Below are 18,084 nucleotides of genomic sequence, written 5' to 3' on the forward strand. Positions count from 1 at the left end.
CAGAACAGCAAGAGGGATTGCTGCGCAGCACTCCCTCTCGCTGTTCTAGCTCTGGCTTAGCCATGCACATCCTCTTCAGGGCAGCGGGGAGCCTTCATCCCGCTGCCCTGAAGACGCTGCGCAGCTATCCCAGAAGCCAGAAGAGCATGAGGGATTGGTGCGCACCGATCCCTCTTGCTCTTCTACCTTCAAGGATAGCCACGCAAAGCCTCTTGAGTGCAGCGGCAGTGCTCCTCCCTCTTTGCTCAAGAGGCTTTGCGTTGCTTTCTTGTTTTCCTTCTCTAAAAAACTAGGTGCGTCTTATGGAGCGAACAATACGGTAGTTCCGTTCCACCTTAAAAGGGAACAGGCATGACTGTTGTGTGTCACATGCCAGTTTACTCCCAGCACAGTCTGCTGGGAACTTCCATTTTGTATATTGCTTTTGCTAGTATTGCTGTTTGCTGGACACGAAGGGAAGCAGACATGTTTTTTCCTTTGTTCCTGAACTATGTTGAATAAATGCTGTAAATTTTGTTGTTGTTTAGTCGTTTAGTCGTGTCCGACTCTTCGTGACCCCCTGGACCAGAGCACGCCAGGCACTCCTGTCTTCCACTGCCTCCCGCAGTTTGGTCAGACTCATGTTTGTAGCTTCGAGAACACTGTCCAACCATCTCGTCCTCTGTCGTCCCCTTTCTATTGTTTTCCTCTATTTCTTTGCATTGCTCGTTTAAGAAGGCCTTCCTGTCTCTCCTTGCTATTCTTTGGAAATCTGCATTCAATTTCCTGTATCTTTCACTATCTCCCTCGCATTTTGCTTGCCTTCTCTCTCCTGCTATTTGTAAGGCCTCGCTGGACAGCCACTTTGCTTTCTTGCATTTCCTTTTCGTTGGGATGGTTTTAGTTGCTGCCTCCTGTATAATGTTACGAGCCTCCATCCATAGTTCTTCAGGCACTCTGTCCACCAAATCTAAATCCTTAAACCTGTTTCTCACTTCCACTGTGTATTCATAAGGGATTTGACTTAGATTGTATCTTACCAGCCCAGTGGTTTTTCCTACTTTCTTCAGTTTAAGCTTGAATTTTGCTATAAGAAGCTGATGATCTGAGCCACAGTCAGCTCCAGGTCTTGTTTTTGCTGACTGTATCGAGCTTCTCCATCTTTGGCTGCAGAGAATATAATCAATTTGATTTCGACGCTGCCCATCTGGTGATGTCCATGTGTAGAGTCGTCTCCTGTGTTGTTGGAAAAGAGTGTTTGTGATGACCAGCTTGTTCTCTTGGCAGAACTCTATTAGCCTTTGCCCTGCTTCGTTTTGAACTCCAAGGCCAAACTTGCCAGTTGTTCCTTTTATCTCTTGACTCCCTACTTTAGCATTCCAATCCCCTATAATGAGAAGAACATCCTTCTTTGGTGTCATTTCTATAAGGTGTTGTAAGTCTTCATAGAATTGGTCAATTTCAATTTCTTCAGCACCAGTGGTTGGTGCATAAACTTGGATTCCTGTGATGTTAAAAGGTCTGCCTTGGATTCGTATCGAGATCATTCTATCATGTAAATATGCTGTAAATATGCTTACACATTTCTCCGTCGGCCACTTCCGTTGTGAAAAGATTTATTCACTCTGCTGCTAGAGCGTGCCGAGTCTCTAAACGTATCTGAGGCTCGTGTCGCTGTTTGATGCTATTCCATGGGAGACTGGTGATCGCCCGGCTGCCGGCCGGTAGCTGGAGCCAGCTGGGGGCCTGCCTGATGCCCCTGTCTCCCCGGCAGTATCCCAACACAAACAACTCTCAGCATCCTTAATTTTTTCCCCTAATATTTTGTTGGAAGCTACTCAGAGTGGCTGGTGCAACCCCATCAGATGAGTGGCATGATAATCATAATCATAATACAGTGGTGCCTCGCAAGACGAAAAGAATCCGTTTCGCGAGTCTCTTCGTCTTAGGGGCTTAGCGGATCAGCTGATTAGCGGCTTAGCGGATCAGCTGTTAAGCGGCTTAGCGGATCAGCTGTTAAGTGGCTTAGCGGATCAGCTGTTAAGCGGCTTAGCGGATCAGCTGTTAAGCGGCTTAGCGGATCAGCTGTTAAGCGGCTTAGCGGATCAGCTGTTAAGTGGCTTAGCGGCTTAGAAAAAGGGGGGGAGGGGGGAAAAACCCGCAGGAACTCTCAAGACATCTTCGTCTTGCGAAGCAAGCCCATAGGAAATTTGTTTTGCGAAGCACCTCCAAAACGGAAAACCCTTTCGTCTAGCGGGTTTTCCGTCTTGCGAGGCGTTCGTCTTGCGGGGCACCACTGTACAGTCATACTTTGGTTTTCGAACAGCTTAGTTCTTGAATGTTTTGGCTCCGAACGTGCAAACCCGGAAGTGACTGTTCTGGTTTGCAAACTACTTTTGGAAGCCAAACATCCGACAGGGCTTCCGCGGCTGCCGATTGGCTGCAGGAGCTTCCTGTATCCAATCAGAAGCCGCTCTTCGGTTTCCGAACGTTTTAGAATTCAAACGGACTTCTGGAACGGACTTCCGAGGTACGACTGTAATATCCCCAGCCCTGGAAGTTTAGGGAAGGGAGGGAGGGTGAAGCCCTTTCCTGCAAACTCGAACCAAAATCCCCCTTCATTTTGGCCTTTTAACTCCTCCTCCTCTCTAGGGAACCACGAAACGGACAATATGAACCAGATCTATGGGTTTGAGGGAGAGGTCAAAGCCAAATACACAGCCCAGATGTTTGAGCTTTTCAGCGAGGTCTTTGAGTGGCTACCTCTGGCGCAGTGCATCAACGGCAAAGTCTTGGTGAGCAGCCGGCTGCTTGGGTGGGGGGCTGCAGCTCAGCTGAGCACTCTTTTTAACCCTTTCTATTCTTTCTTCTCTTCTCTCCCCTTGGATAGATAATGCACGGTGGCCTCTTCAGTGAAGACGGCATAACGTTAGACGATATCAGGAAGATCGAGAGGAATCGGCAACCTCCAGATTCGGGTGAGCGGTGGCGGGGACTGGGGTGGAATGATTTGTCTGGTAGGGATTGGGTAGCCTTGTGTACCCATAGGATCAAAGCAGGCTGCTTTACAATGAGCCAGACGATCGGTGCATATAGCGCCATATTGTTTGCACTGACTGGCAGCAGCTGCTCTCCTACCTGGAGATGCTGAACCTGGGACCTTCCTGGTGCTGTGTCCCAGAGGGTATGGCTATCAATGCTACAAGCAAGGGAATAGTCACAAAAGGAAATACTTGTTGATTCATTGCACCAGGTTTTGGTCAACCAAGCCAGGGTTTCCCAAACTTGGGTCTCCAGCTGTTTTGGGACTACAACTCCCATCATCCCTAGCTAGCAGGACCCATGTCAGAGGTGATGGGAATTGTAGTCCGAAAACAGTCAGAGATCCACCACATTTAGGAAACTGTGGACTAAGCGATTTAAACGGGCATAAATTTGCACAAGAAGGGGGAAACTGTTCTTTTTTTTATTCAAAATTAAAACAAAACATATTATCCAGAAACATATCATCCTTATTCCCCCCCCCCCATTTTTCCTCCCTCCCTCCCCCCACCCTCCCACACAAAATCCACCCACCCCCACCCCCCGACTTCCCTCAGTTCCAGTCTTTGGTTTCTCCAAGAATGCTATTTTCTGCATGTCACAAACTATTTAGCTGATTATTATCAATAAAAAGTTTGTGAATGTTTATTCAAAGCCAGCCAAGATGTCCAGTTCGCTTTGTTGTGTCTTCAAATACTTCGTAAAGGGTTCCCATTCACCTTTAAAGTCACAGTTATCCTTGTCCCGTAGCTTTTCTGTCAGTTTTGCCAGTTCTGCATAGTCCGTCAATTTTTCTTGCCGTGATTCTTTAGTTGGGGTTTCTTCAGTCTTCCATCCTTGTGCTATTAAAACTCTTGCGGCTGTTGTCGCATACATGAAGATGTTTTGCAGCTTTTTTGGCAGAGCTAAGAGGGGGGAAACAGTTCTGAGCCACAGCAAAAGCAGCTCTCTATTTTTTGAGGATGCACCGTCTGAGAAGAGACATCCCTTTCTCTTCCAAGAGCACCTCTTTTAAGATGGCACTTGCCACTTGCACTTAATTTATGGCTAATTATTGGGAGGGAACAAGGATGGCTTTTCCTGCCGTGGAGAAGGGGATCTTGGATGGGTTGTCTCTCCCACAAACTCCACTAGGACGCTTTCTGAAAATTAGGACATACTTACCGCCCTGTGTGGGAGAACAGCCCTGCCCCCCCTTCACTTCCTTCCCGCCTAGCAGGTTGTGGTTGCCCTTCTTAGAAGGGGAAAAGACAAATTTCCTGCCTGAATTCACTAAGGGTACCTTTTTGTTAGCTTAAACCTTTTGGGATTGACGGGCGAATCTGACCGATGTAGTCATCTAAAAGTTTTAGGCTTAGCTGTCTTTCTGTTTTCCCCACCCACCTACTGTCCTGGTGTTCTTCTTTATTTAATTTCTATACCGCCCTATACCCAAAGGTTTCAGGGCGGTTCACATAAAATATCAAATACATAAAATCAAAACAAACCCCCCCCCCCAAAAAAAGAGCCAGAATTGTAAAAAGGGTATAAGATATAGAATCATGGGTAGGCAAACTAAGGCTCAGGGGCCGGATCCGGCCCAATCACCTTCTCAATCTGGCCCACAGACAGCCCGGGAATCGGCGTGTTTTTACATGAGTAGAATGTGTGCTTTTATTTAAAACGCATCTCTGGGTTATTTCTGGGGCCTGCCTGGTGTTTTTACATGAGTAGAATGTGTGCTTTTATTTAAAACGCATCTCTGGGTTATTTGTGGGGCATAGGAATTCATTCATTCCCCCCCCCAAAAAATATATAGTCCGGCCCCCCACAAGGTCCAAGGGACAGTGGACCGGCCCCCTGCTGAAAAAGTTTGCTGACCCTTGATGTAGATCAAGTCAGGCAAAGGCCTGGTTAAAAAGGAACATTTTTGTCTGGTGCCTAAAGATGTATAGTGAAGGCACCAGGCAAACTTCCCTGGGGAGAGCATTCTACAGACAGGGAACCACTGCTTCCCCTGTTTTTGAGAAGCAGAAATTTGGCAGGTGAAGCTTCCCTGGCATAGAGAAAAAAGTGATGGGGAAGACTGCTGCCAGTCTTCTGCTGTTAAGAAAGAGAAGCCATGCTTGGAGGAGAAGAAGAAGAAAGAGGTGTAAACCCTAGATCTGAGCAGATTAGGGGTAGGGCAGAAGGCCTGAGAGTTGACTCATAGAATTGTTGGAGTTAGAAGGGACCCCAAAGGTCCTCTGGTCCAACCCCCTGCCATGCAGGAATCTCAAGCATCCATGCAGACGGACACCCAACCTGTACTTAAAAACCTTCAATAAAGGAGAATCCAGTCCACCATCGCTAGAGAGCACCAGGTCGGTTGGCAAAGGCAGGTTTAATTCTCTGATTAATGGATTGATTGAATTTATATCCTGCCCTTAACTCCCCAAAGAGCCCAGGATAGCAAGCGGAAGCACCATTTAAAACAAAACCAAAGCAAACATTTGAAAACTGATGAAAGCATTCTCAAAACGACTGCAATTAAAAACAGCTAAAAGCAGTTACAATTAAGAGCCATTCTTCTGCCCAGTGACCTTAGGGTTGCCCAGAACAGTAGTCTTCAGCCACCACATGCCTGGGTGCATGTAAATTTCGTTGTCCCTGAGAGGGGGCAATGACAATAAAGATATTATTATTATTATTATTATTATTATTATTATTATTAAACAGGAATGTTTTCAAATACCTCCTGAAAGTTAACAGTGATGGAGAGTCTGGCACACCTCTCTAGGGAGGTCGTTCCACAACTGGGGGGCCGCCACAGGAGAGGCCCTGTTACAACTCAGTGCCAGCCAGGCAGCCACCATTGGTTTCCACCAGCCAGAGGCCTCACTTTCTGTGCCTGCGTTCCTCCCCGCTCATTTATTGAACTCGCCTCCTTCTCATTTGCAGGTCCCATGTGCGACTTACTCTGGTCAGACCCTCAACCCCAGGTAGGTCTTGCTTTGGTGAGACTCATGAGCTGTGTGTCCATTGCTCCATGACTACAACGTCTCCTCTTTCGGATGCTTCCTTGATTTCATTCTTCATCTCAAGATCTCCATGGGCATTTCTCCAGGACTAAATTACTCTTGGGGCCTGGTATCCCCACCCACAATGATTCTGTGGAGGAGTCTGCCCCTTTGCTGGGCTGAGTGCTGTCTTCGATATACATAGCGGCACCACCGCTAGTACGGCCTTCTCTATCCAGTGTGGCGTAGTGGTTAAGAGCGGTAGTCTTGTAATCTGGGGAACCGGGTTCGCGTCTCCGCTCCTCCACATGCAGCTGCTGGGTGACTTTGGGCCAGTCACACTTCTCTGAAGTCTCTCAGCCCCACTCACCTCACAGAGCGTTTGTTGTGGGGGAGGAAGGGAAAGGAGAATGTTAGCCGCTTTGAGACTCCTGAAGGGGAGTGAAAGGCGGGATATCAAATCCAAACTCCTCCCCTTCTTCTTCTTCTTCTTCTTCTTCTTCTTCTTCTTCTTCTTCTTCTTCTTCTTCTTCTCCTTCTTCTTATCCTGTCTTATAGAGCAGGGTTCTCCAAACTTGGGTCCAGCTGCTTTTGGACTACAGTTCCCATCATCCCTGACCACTGGTCCTGTTAGCTAGGGATGATGGGACTTGTAGTTCCACAACAGCAAGAGACCCAAGCTTGGGGAATTCTGCTGTAGAGTATATATCAAGAGCTCTTCTCCTTTTTGCCTGATTCTGTCTCCCGAGACAGATGGATGCCAGTGGATTTCTTGGTGTCGCCTGCATACTGGGCACCCACCCACCCCCATCTCATGTTTATAAGGCTGCCGTTGCACCCAAGGGTGTCTTTCTCTCCTCCACCCAGAACGGCCGGTCCATCAGCAAGCGTGGCGTGAGCTGCCAGTTCGGGCCCGACGTCACCAAAAGCTTCCTTGAACGCAACCACCTAGATTACATCATCCGCAGCCACGAAGTCAAGCCGGAAGGGTATGAGATGGCTCACGATGGCAAGTGCGTCACTGTCTTCTCTGCCCCCAACTACTGGTGAGTGAGTGAGGGGGCACGCTGCTGTGGTGGTGCTCTACTTCCTATTTTTATATATATAAACAATTTTTTATTAGTTTTCAGTTACAAAAATCCAAAATAGTAAAGGTAAAGGGACCCCTGACCATTAGGTCCAGTCATGGCCGACTCTGGGGTTGCGGCGCTCATCTCGCTTTACTGGCCAAGGGAGCCGGTGTACAGCTTCCGGGTCATGTGGCCAGCAGGACTAAGCCGCTTCTGGCGAACCAGAGCAGCGCATGGAAACGCTGTTCACCTTCCCGCTGGAGTGGTACCTATTTATCTACTTGCGCTTTGACGTGCTTTCAAACTGCTAGGTTGGCAGGAGCAGGGACCGAGCAACAGGAGCTCACCTCATCGCGGGGATTTGAACTGCCGACCTTCTGATCGGCAAGTCCTAGGCTCTGTGGTTTAACCCACAGCGCCACCCGCTTCCCTAAAAATCCAAAATACACCTTGTTATATCCATATCAAATCACAATACCAAATCAAATACAGTGGTACCTCTGGTTGCAAACAGGATACGTTCCGGAGCCCTGTCCGCAACCTGAGCAGAACACAACCCATGTGCGCGGGTCACGATACGCCACTTCTGCGCATGCCCGTGATGTCCTTTTGAGCGTCTGCGCATATGCGAGTGGCGAAACCCGGAAGTAACCCATCTGGTACTTCCGGGTCACTGCGGGACACAACCTTTAAGGATTTAACCTGAAGCGTCTTTAACCCGAGGTATGACTGTATCAATTAATCAAATATCCAATTGTATAATTTTGGTGGCACGCCACATACTAGAATTACAGGTTTAATATTTTTTTTAAAAAAATCTGCTTCCAAAATCTTACTTAATCTAGTTGTATTCCAATCATAATAATAGCCCCATATTCAACAAATGCAATATTTATGAGTTCTATTCGTATTAACGCATCCAACAATTTATTAGTCCACAAGTGAAGATCTACAGTCATACCTCATGTTACGTTTGCTTCATGTTACGTTCTTTCAGGTTATGTCCCGCGGCGACCTGGAAGTACTGGAAAGGGTTACTTCCGGGTTTTGCCGCATGTGCAGAAGTGCAAAATGACGTCACGCGCATGTGCAGAAGCAGTGAATTGCAACCCACGCAATTGTGGGTTGCGCTCTTTTCATGTTGCAAACATGAAACGGAACGGATCCCGTTCACAACCAGAGGTACCACTGTATATCCTTCCTGCTACGTGTAATAATTATTTGTCCGTATTTTTTTCTTCTTTCTTTACCAAATATTAATCAGTTATTCCAAAAAGTCCCATATCGCTCCAGCCGTTCTCTCAGTTGTAATTGCAATATAATTACATCAGCCTAGGGAAAGAGTTAACTGGTAGGTGGTGCTCTAATTCCTGCTTGGACAGCTGGGGCAGGTGGAGAGCCTGGCGGCTGGGTCCAGTCTGGCCTGTCTAGTCCAGGATCCTGTTCTCACAGCGGCCGACCAGAAGACGCAAGCATGGCCTGAGCACAAGAGCCAATCTCTGCTGCTGTTTCTGGCAACCAGCATTCAGAAGCATTTCCTGCCTCCGACAGTGGAGGTGGAACTTAGCCAACAGAGGGTGATGGCAGCCGTTGACCGGAAAGCAGAGGGTGCTGCTCGGAGGGCAGACTGGTTGAATGCAGAGGAATGGGGGCAGGAACCAGCTGGGGAACCCCCAAGGAAAGAAGCCTGGGGAGCGGTGGTGGGACGACGTCGAAGGGTCACAAGGGAGAAGGCTAGGAGGAGAAAGTGTTGGCAGCTAGAGGGTTAACAGAAGCTGAAGCAGGAGGCCAAGAGGCAGAGAGGAGTCAGAATGGCGAAGGACCCAGGGGGTCTTTCCCCCTCCTGCTGTGACAAACTCTCCTCCCCCACCCTTGTCTCCCAGAACCAGCAGAGGCATGAAGAGAGTGGCGGAGAAGTTAGCATCACGAAGGTGTAGTCTCAGATCGGTTGGGAAGGCCCTGGAGTGGAGGGGACTTAGGCAGCTGTGGCGAGGCAGGGACCTTAAGCCTCAGCAACTGCTTCGTGGGGGCAAGAACTGCCAGAGATGTAGGCCTGACCCTCCTGTGCACGTCAATTCTGTGTCCAGGGCAGCTGTTTATCAGCTCCATCTGGTCTGCAGGCTGAGACCCTACCTGCCCGTGGACTGTCTCGCCAGAGTGGTGCATGCTCTGGTTATCTCCCGCTTGGACTACTGCAATGCGCTCTTTGTGGGGCTACCTTTGAAGGTGACCCGGAAACTACAACTAATCCAGAATGCGGCAGCTAGACTGGTGACTGGGAGTGGCCGCCGAGACCACATAACACTGGTCTTGAAAGACCTACACTGGCTCCCAGTACGTTTCTGAGCACAATTCAGTGTTGGTGCTGACATTTAAAGCCCTAAACAGCCTCAAAGGCCCAGTATACCTGAAGGAGCGTCTCCACCCCCATTGTTCTGCCCGGACACTGAGGTCCAGCGCCAAGGGCCTTCTGGCGGTTCCCTCACTACGAGAAGCCAAGTTACAGGGAACCAGGCAGAGGGCCTTCTCGGTAGTGGCGCCCGCCCTGTGGAACGCCCTCCCGCCAGATGTCAAAGAGAACAATAACTACCAAACTTTGAGAAGACATCTAAAGGCAGCCCTGTTTAGGGAAGCTTTTAATGTTTTATAGGTTATTGTATTTTGTATTTTAATGTTTTGTTGGAAGCCGCCCAGAGTGGCTGGGGAAAAATTATTATTATTATCCTCTTCGTGCTGATAAAAAGTTAACTCCAGCTCTTATGGTTTTCTGCTGCCTCGCTCCTGTCAGACAGAGAGAGGTTGGGAGCAGACTGCCTTCCTCGGAGAGGGACCCTGGAAGCCGCCTTAGGTCGGTGGGACACTTAGCCAGCTGCTGTCTGCTTTGATAGGCAGCTGCTCTCCAGGCTCTCAGGCAAAGAAAGGCCTTAACTTGAGAGCCTTTAAATCAAGGATAGAGAATCCTTCTCAGCCAAAGGGCCATGTTCCTTTCTGGGCAACCTTTCAGGGACCACATGCCTTAACCCTAACCATACTTTTAAGCTTGGCATTGCCCCAAATTTTGATCCACCGTTCCTCTGCTTTGGGTCTTCCTGTCGTGCCTTTTGTCGGCCTGTTAGCCCCCATAATGTGCAAAAACTGTTCATGCCCTCCCTTGATGGTGCTCCCCACCTTTTCTGGGGGACGGGGGGGGGGAATTCTGAAAACCCTGAGAAAATGCTGCCCTAACCCTCTTCTATCCCCCCACCTTCTCTTTCCCAGTGACCAGATGGGCAATAAGGGTTCCTACATCCACTTACAAGGCTCAGACTTGCGGCCGGAATTCCACCAGTTCACAGCAGTGGTGAGTCACAGCACTGGAACGATGCGCTTAGTGGTCGCACGCAGCTCTCAAGTGCGCCTGCACCGATGCCCCAACTCCCACTCGGCCCCCTTCCTGGGATCTTGCCATGCAAACAGGCCTTTAATCTCAGGGCTGTGGGTTCAAGTCCCACATTGGGCAAAAGATTTCTGCCCTGCAGAAAGTTTGACTGGATGACCCTGGATGTTGCATTTGGCTAAGTCTGTTTGTATTCACAATCCTGAGTTGGCAGAAGTCACAAGGTAGCCGTATTCGCAAGAGCTGTTGATTTTCCTATGAATTACTGTATTCTTTGCTCCATAAGGCGCACCGGACCATAAAGTGCACCTAGTTTTTAGAGGGGGAAATCAAGAAAAAATATATTATTCCCCCCCCCCCCAGCCCCAAAGAGAGCTTCTTGGGGCTGCCAGGGGAAGCCCGGGTTCCCCTCCCCCCAGTCCCAAAGAGCAAAGAAGCCAAAACAGCGAGCGGGATCCATCCCGCTCGCTGTCTTGGCTTCTTTAGCCTTGCGCAGCCTCTCCGGCAATTCCCCCACCTCCTGCAAAAGCCCACAGGAGCCGCACACCCTTTAAGGAGTGCGCGGCTCCTGCGGGCTTTTCTACGAGGAGGGAGAAGGGACTGACTGGCTGCGTCAGTCCCTTCTCCCTCCTGGGGAACAGCCCCGCAAGAGCCGCGCAGAGCTTGTGTGCAGCTCTTGGGGGCTTTTCCTTCCTGCCTCCCCCCTGCATTCGCTCCATAAGATGCACACACATTTCCCCTTACTTTTTAGGAGGGGAAAAGTGCGTCTTACGGAGCGAAAAATATGGTACTTACTGAACACCTGTGGTAGGTGAAGACGTGTGTGCATGTTCAGGAAGCCGTCATGTAGAAACATTTTATGCAATCAGTTTCCTTCTCCCTTCTTTTTGTAAGAAGGTGTAAAAATATTTTTCACGCAAGTGTCACTGGATCAAGTGCGTCGGTTTTGCTGAATCAGTTAAACCAAAAAGCTTTAATTGGAACAATTTGCTACAATTCTGAGTGGTGCTTTTGATGGGACAGGGGGCACCGGGGAGGAGTTTATGGAACCAAGGGGACGGGGACCTGATTTGGGGACCCCTGCTCTAGAAGGGGGGGGTGCACCTTTGCTAACCAAACCTCTCTTCCTCCTTCCCCAGCCTCATCCGAACGTCAAGCCAATGATGTATGCCAATTCGCTGCTGCAAATGGGGATGATGTAAGCTGCCCTCCAGCTCTGCCAGCTCGCACCCCCGCCCACCTTCTTGCCAGGAGACACCTGCACTAGGCAAACAACAAATCCCCCTTCCTTCCTTCCTTCCTTCCTTCCTTCCTTCCTTCCTTCCTTCCTTTTTTTTTTTTTTTGGTTACATTTCCTTCCGACATCAGCCTTCACTACAAAGCAAGGGATATTTTGGCAGGTGGGTTGGTGGTTAAGCCTGAGCATCTCGGTGTGTGTGTGCTGAGGACTGTGTCTGTAATACCCCCCACCCACCCCCAGAAGGCAGATACTGTCCCAGGGCGACCCTCGCCTTTGCTAGCGTTGTGTAATGCGCACAGGCAACACGAGAAAACTGCAGCCAGAACGTTAGATGACATTTTTTTTTTTAATATATTGGAAGACTGTATTTATTCCTTACCTACTCTGATTTTTTTTTTCCCCTGCCCACCCCCCAGACTCTCCTTCATCTTTTCCCAGCTTGAAAGCACTCACGATTCTGCAACCCAGCAGCCTAGAGGAGTGGGGCAGAGGTTGAGGGCTGCCTTTGCCAGCCTCTCCCCTCTTCCGCTCCTCCAGCTGATGGCTGTTGTCCCGGAAGATCAGAGCTTGACTCTGTTAGGTGTGTGCAAACACACCCAACCCCTTCCACCTTTCCGGTGGGCTTTGCGTCGCCGCAGAGAAACTGTTCGGTTTGCCCAGGCGCTCAAAGCTCAAGGGGAAGAGCTGTTCCGTTACCTCTGCCTCTTTCTTGCGCCGCCTTGTCATAGCGACAAGGGGTCTTCCGTCTCTGGACGAGGATGGCTTCTCAGCCTAGCTGCCCGCCAGCTCTAATCTCTTCCTGGGTACTTTGTTGGTCCTATCATCATGTTCCCAGCTAGCCTAAGCCGAAAACCCCAGGAGAGCGTGTAGCCTGTTTGCATGTTTGTGTGTGTGAATTTTTCCATCCTGATGCTAGCTGTGAATTAGCCTCAGCTGGTCTATTACTGGCCACCGTCCCCAGCTCAGTACGGAGCAGGGGAGGGGGCTTCTGGTAATTTTGGGGTGGAGACAGGAAGGGGATTGGGGAAGGGGATTCGGGAATTGTGTAGGGCTGACCCTTGGCTTTCGGGCCCCCTTCATTCCAGCCTCGCAGGGATTGTTACGCGTTCCGGGGAGGGGAAAATTCATCAGGGCATTTTGACGACTCTCCCATCTTGAGATCTGCAGGCTTCGGGGATCCGTTTGTCCAGGGGTTGGGGAGACTTAACACCGCTTCTGGGGCTTTGATCCTCTCGAGATCTTTCTCAGCCTTTTCCCTGTGACTGATTTGGAGGGATCACTCTTTTAGTCCAGGATACGCTGCTGGTGGGATCTCGGGAAGGTCAGGGTGCTCTCTCTAGGTGGGACCTTCCAATTCTGATATTGCACAAGCTTGAGAGAGAGAGAGAGAAAGACCTCAGTCTCAGTGGAGATGAGCAGAATCTGCCTTGTGCTTCCTGGTTTCCTCCTGGATGGTTTTATTCCCTTCCCCTAGCTTGAGCGTTTTAAGTTTTCGTCGCCAGAGGATAAAACTGCCTGGGGGTGGGGGAATCAGGCCTGAGGGGACCAGCTTTGCCAAAGGGCTGAAGAACTGGGAAATGGAAAAATTTGGTGGTTTGTTTGTTTTTTGTTGCTCCTACTCCCCGCCCCCCCAAAAACACTCACACCTTCTTGGGACCTCCCCTTCTTGCTCCCGCTCTGGCAAGGCATCGTCATTTCGGCTTTTCCAAACTGAAACGAGGCTGCTTTCTTCCCCTATTGTGGCCGAAAAGAGAAACCAGCGAATATTCCAGAAGCACTTTGGATGTTCTTATTTCCATGCTGACCATGGAGGGTTTTTATACATCCAGGTTTTCCTCTCCACTCGCCCTCCTACCTATTTGAGCTATTTTACTGTCTGTAATTAAACAAAAGATGTTAAAATAAAGTAACTATTGAAAGACCTGCCAGGTTGGGTACAGCCTCAGTTTTTTCTTTCCCAAACGCTTCATTCTTAAAACCCCAATCAACTTGGGCCCTGTCAGGGAACTGCCATCAGAGACAGAGGTGGAGGGAAGGCTCCAGAGCGATGCTGGAGAGGGTCCCAGCAGGGAGAGAGGCAGCCCAGCTGCTGGGGAAGGAAATCAACGTAACACCAGGAGAGAAGGGGGGCAGATGGGGGAATCGGAGAAAAGGCTCCAGGTCTCTTCAACGGAGACTAGTGGGGAGAGCACAGGTGCTCCGCTGCCCACACCCTCCCTGCGCAGAAGACTTCCGCGCAGGGAGAGTAGGAGGAGACTTGGCGTCAAAGAACTTTTTTGCTGGAAGAAGTTTAAGAAACGCCCACTGACGGATTCTGCCAGCGACTGAGACAGCCACACAGTGAAGGGCTGTCCAGACAGAAAGGGTTCAACCAGGCAACCAAGCCAAGAGTGGCGGCAACTTACGCATGAGCAACCCCCTAGAACCATTACAGGCTCCAAATATCTGGAAGGTGGCCTCCCTCCCCACAGGTGTGCTCTGGTGTGTTAAGATCAGCAGAGGAGGGCTCCTCCACTCTCTGAAGCTCAGTGGGGCAGGTTGGGAGAGGGCCTTCTCTGCAGCAGCCCCTAAATCAGGGATTCTCAAACTTTGGCCCCCAGCTGTTGTTGGACTACAACTCCCATCATCCCTAGCAAGCAGGACCAGTGGTCAGGGGTGATGGGAGTTGTAGTCAAACGAGAACCGGGGACCCATAGTTGTTGTTTTTAAACATTTATTTACATACAAACAAACATGAACACACAAACACTACATACCAAGAAAAAAATAATAGAAACATTGAACAACCTACTTAAACATACAAAAAATTAAAATTACCTACACCCGTGTGATTCCCCTCCACCAGTGCTCGTTTTCACTTAGCCTGTAATTTTGTTATTCACACTGCAGTTTTTATCTCTGATCCTTAAACATCTTGTTTTACTATTATTATTTTCTAAATCAACTTTACAAACTTAATCTAAACAGAGCAGCATGTTTTTGGAGCACTGTTTGCTCATAGAGTGTTCAAACCATTTCCATCGTTGCCTTAAATTCTGGTTTGTTTGATTATCTTACTGCTGCGGTTAGTTTTGCCATTTCGACAAATTCTTTTAATTTGTTTATCCAATCTTTTTTTGTGAGGATGTGATTTCCTTTCCAGTAGGAGCCTTGCTGCGGCAGTAGCATATAAAAATAGTGTTTTCATGTCTTGTGGTATATCCTTGCCCAGTACAGTGGTGCCTCGCAAGACGAAAAGAATCCGTTCCGCGAGTCTCTTCGTCTAGCGGTTTTTTCGTCTTGCAAAGCAAGCCCATTAGCGGATTAGCGCTATTAGCGGATAAGCAGATAAGCGGCTTAGCGGCTTAGAAAAAGGGGGGGGGAAGGGGGGGGAAGTCGGAAAAACTCGCAAGACGAAAATGCAAGCCCATAGGGAAATTAGTCTTGCAAAGCACCTCCAAAACCGAAAACCCTTTCGTCTAGCGGGTTTTTCGTCTTGCGAGGCATTCGTCTTGCGGGGCACCACTGTATACTCAATAAATAAGCCTCTGGTTTTTTTCCTATAGAGATTTTGAGCATCTTTTTAAATTCCTCATGAATGCAACTCCCCAAATTTTTAACTCTTCCACAGCCCCACCATGTGTGTATCACAGTACCCTCCACCTCCTTACATTTCCAACAAAGATTGGATTTTGACTTGTCTATTTTGGCAAACTTTGTGAAATTTATTTCCTTCACCACGCGGTCCGAGGGGAGGTTACAACAATATAAAAATGCAACCTTGAAATAAGTTAGAACAGTTTACAGTCAGAAGAATAGGGTGGGCCTTAAAATAGGTAGCATCTGGTTCCTCCAGCCTATCAGGAGAGGGACGTTCACCTGCAAAGAGGGGCAACTGCTCTGGCTGCCCTGCTTGCAGGGAGGGCATAAAGGAGCCATGGCCTCAGTCCACTATATCTGAAGGAGCGTCTCCAGCCCCATCGTTCAGACCGGACACTGAGGTCCAGCTCCAAGTGCCTTCTTGGCAGTTCCCTCCCTGCGAGAAGCCAAGTTACAGGGAACCAGGCAGAGGGCCTTCTCGGTAGTGGCGCCCGCCCTGTGGAACGCCCTCCCAGCAGATGTCAAAGAGAAGAACAACTACCAGACTTTTAGAAGACATCTGAAGACAGCCCTGTTTAGGGAAGCTTTTAATGTTTGATGTATTGCTGTATTTTAATATTTGATTGGAAGCCAAATATGGAAGCCCAACCAGATGTGCGGGGTATAAATAATAAATTACAGTGGTACCTCGGTTTAAGTACTTAATTCGTTCCGGAGGTCCGTTCTTAACCTGAAAGTGTTCTTAACCTGAAGCACCACTTTAGCTAATGGGGCTTCCTGCTGCCGCCGCGCCGCTGGAGCACAATTTCTGTTCTCATCCTGAAGCAAAGTTCTTAACCCGAGGCACTATTTCTGGGTTAACGGAGTCTGTAACCTGAAGCGTATGTAACCCGAGGTACCACTGTATTATTATTATTATTATTATTATTATTATTATTATTATTCTGGGGGATTGCCAGGGGTGGAAGGCAAAGGTCTTTGGTTCCACCAGTATGCACAGAAAGCCTTGGAACTGGGATGGTTGTTTTGCTTCCCTTTGAAAGGAATGGGACTTCTTGCTGAGATAAGGTAAAGGTAAAGGGTTACCCCTGACCATTAGGTCCAGTAGTGACCGACTCAGGGGTTGCGACGCTCATCTCGCTTTATTGGCCGAGGGAGCCGGCATACAGCTTCTGGGTCATGTGGCCAGCATGACTAAACTGCTTCTGGCGAACCAGAGCAGCGCACGGAAACGCCGTTTACCTTCCCGCCGGAGCGGTACCTATTTATCTACATGCACTTTGACGTGCTTTCGAACTGCTAGGTTGGCAGGAGCAGGGACCGAGCAACGGTAGCTCACCCCGTCGCGGGGATTCGAATCGCCGACCTTCTGATTGGCAAGCCCTAGGCTCTGTGGTTTAACCCACAGCGCCACCCGCGTCCCCTTCTTGCTGAGATAGCCCTCCCCTTACTGTCCTTTCGCATCCGGGGGGGGGGAGTATTTAAAAGGGGGTGGAGTGGGGGAGCTCTGAGCAAATTGACATTCCAGCCAATGAACCAATGAAGGCCGAGGAAGAGAAACCAGTGGACTGCTGCCCCCAAATCTATGAGGGAATCAGTGGAAGTTGGGAGAAAATACACAGTGTCCGGATACTGAGTCTATGCAGCTAACTGATTATGGATCCCAAACTCCTGCCCAGTTCATCATCTCCCATGGACCAGGTGAGTGCAATGGTGGGAAAACGGTGGGCCAAAGTTAAGCAGACCACTGGGGAGGAGAAGAGTGACAAGTGGGGTGCCACAGGGTTCTGTCTTGGGCCCGGTCTTATTCAACATCTTTATCAACGACTTGGATGATGGACTCAAGGGCATCCTGATCAAATTTGCAGATGACACCAAACTGGGAGGGTGGCTAACACCCCAGAGGACAGGATCACACTTCAAAACGACCTTGACAGATTAGAGAACTGGGCCAAAACAAACAAGATGAATTTTAACAGGGAGAAATGTAAAGTATTGCACTTGGGCAAAAAAAATGAGAGGCACAAATACAAGATGGGTGACACCTGGCTTGAGAGCAGTACATGTGAAAAGGATCTAGGAGTCTTGGTTGACCACAAACTTGACATGAGCCAACAGTGTGACGCGGCAGCTAAAAAAGCCAATGCAATTCTGGGCTGCATCAATAGGAGGATAGCATCTAGATCAAGGGAAGTAATAGTGCCACTGTATTCTGCTCTGGTCAGACCTCACCTGGAGTACTGTGTCCAGTTCTGGGCACCACAGTTCAAGAAGGACACGGACAAACTGGAACGTGTCCAGAGGAGGGCAACCAAAATGGTCAAAGGCCTGGAAACCATGCCTTGTGAGGAACGGCTAAGGGAGCTGGGCATGTTTAGCCTGGAGAAGAGGAGGTTAAGGGGTGATATGATAGCCATGTTCAAATATATAAAAGGATGTCACATAGAGGAGGGAGAAAGGTTGTTTTCTGCTGCTCCAGAGAAGCGGACACGGAGCAATGGTTCCAAACTACAAGAAAGAAGATTCCACCTAAACATTAGGAAGAACTTCCTGACAGTAAGAGGTGTTCGACAGTGGAATTTGCTGCCAAGGAGTGTGGTGGAGTCTCCTTCTTTGGAGGTCTTTAAGCAGAGGCTTGACAACCATATGTCAGGAGTGCTCTGATGGTGTTTCCTGCTTGGCAGGGGGTTGGACTCGATGGCCCTTGTGGTCTCTTCCAACTCTATGATTCTATGATTCTATGAGGTTTACTTTGACCCACAAATTGGAGGATCCTCATTTGGTTGCCTGGGATTTGCAGCCGTTTGTGCCACAACACCT

General features: G+C 49.1%; 1 protein-coding gene across 1 annotated transcript in view; it reads left to right on the top strand.

Moving 5' to 3' along the window:
* The window catches only part of PPP5C (protein phosphatase 5 catalytic subunit), a 33,097-nt gene extending 19,486 nt beyond the window's left edge, over positions 1–13,611 (top strand). Inside the window, exons 8-13 of the mRNA XM_079985575.1 lie at positions 2,632–2,774; positions 2,870–2,957; positions 5,941–5,981; positions 6,867–7,045; positions 10,328–10,409; positions 11,585–13,611. Coding sequence (XP_079841701.1) covers positions 2,632–2,774; positions 2,870–2,957; positions 5,941–5,981; positions 6,867–7,045; positions 10,328–10,409; positions 11,585–11,647 — 596 coding nt within the window. The 3' untranslated portion in view covers positions 11,648–13,611. The remainder of the gene's footprint in view (positions 1–2,631; positions 2,775–2,869; positions 2,958–5,940; positions 5,982–6,866; positions 7,046–10,327; positions 10,410–11,584) is intronic.
* Positions 13,612–18,084: the final 4,473 nt, after the last annotated feature.

The sequence above is a fragment of the Podarcis cretensis genome, assembly GCF_951804945.1.
Source record: "Podarcis cretensis genome assembly, chromosome: 8".
NCBI lineage: Eukaryota > Metazoa > Chordata > Lepidosauria > Squamata > Lacertidae > Podarcis > Podarcis cretensis.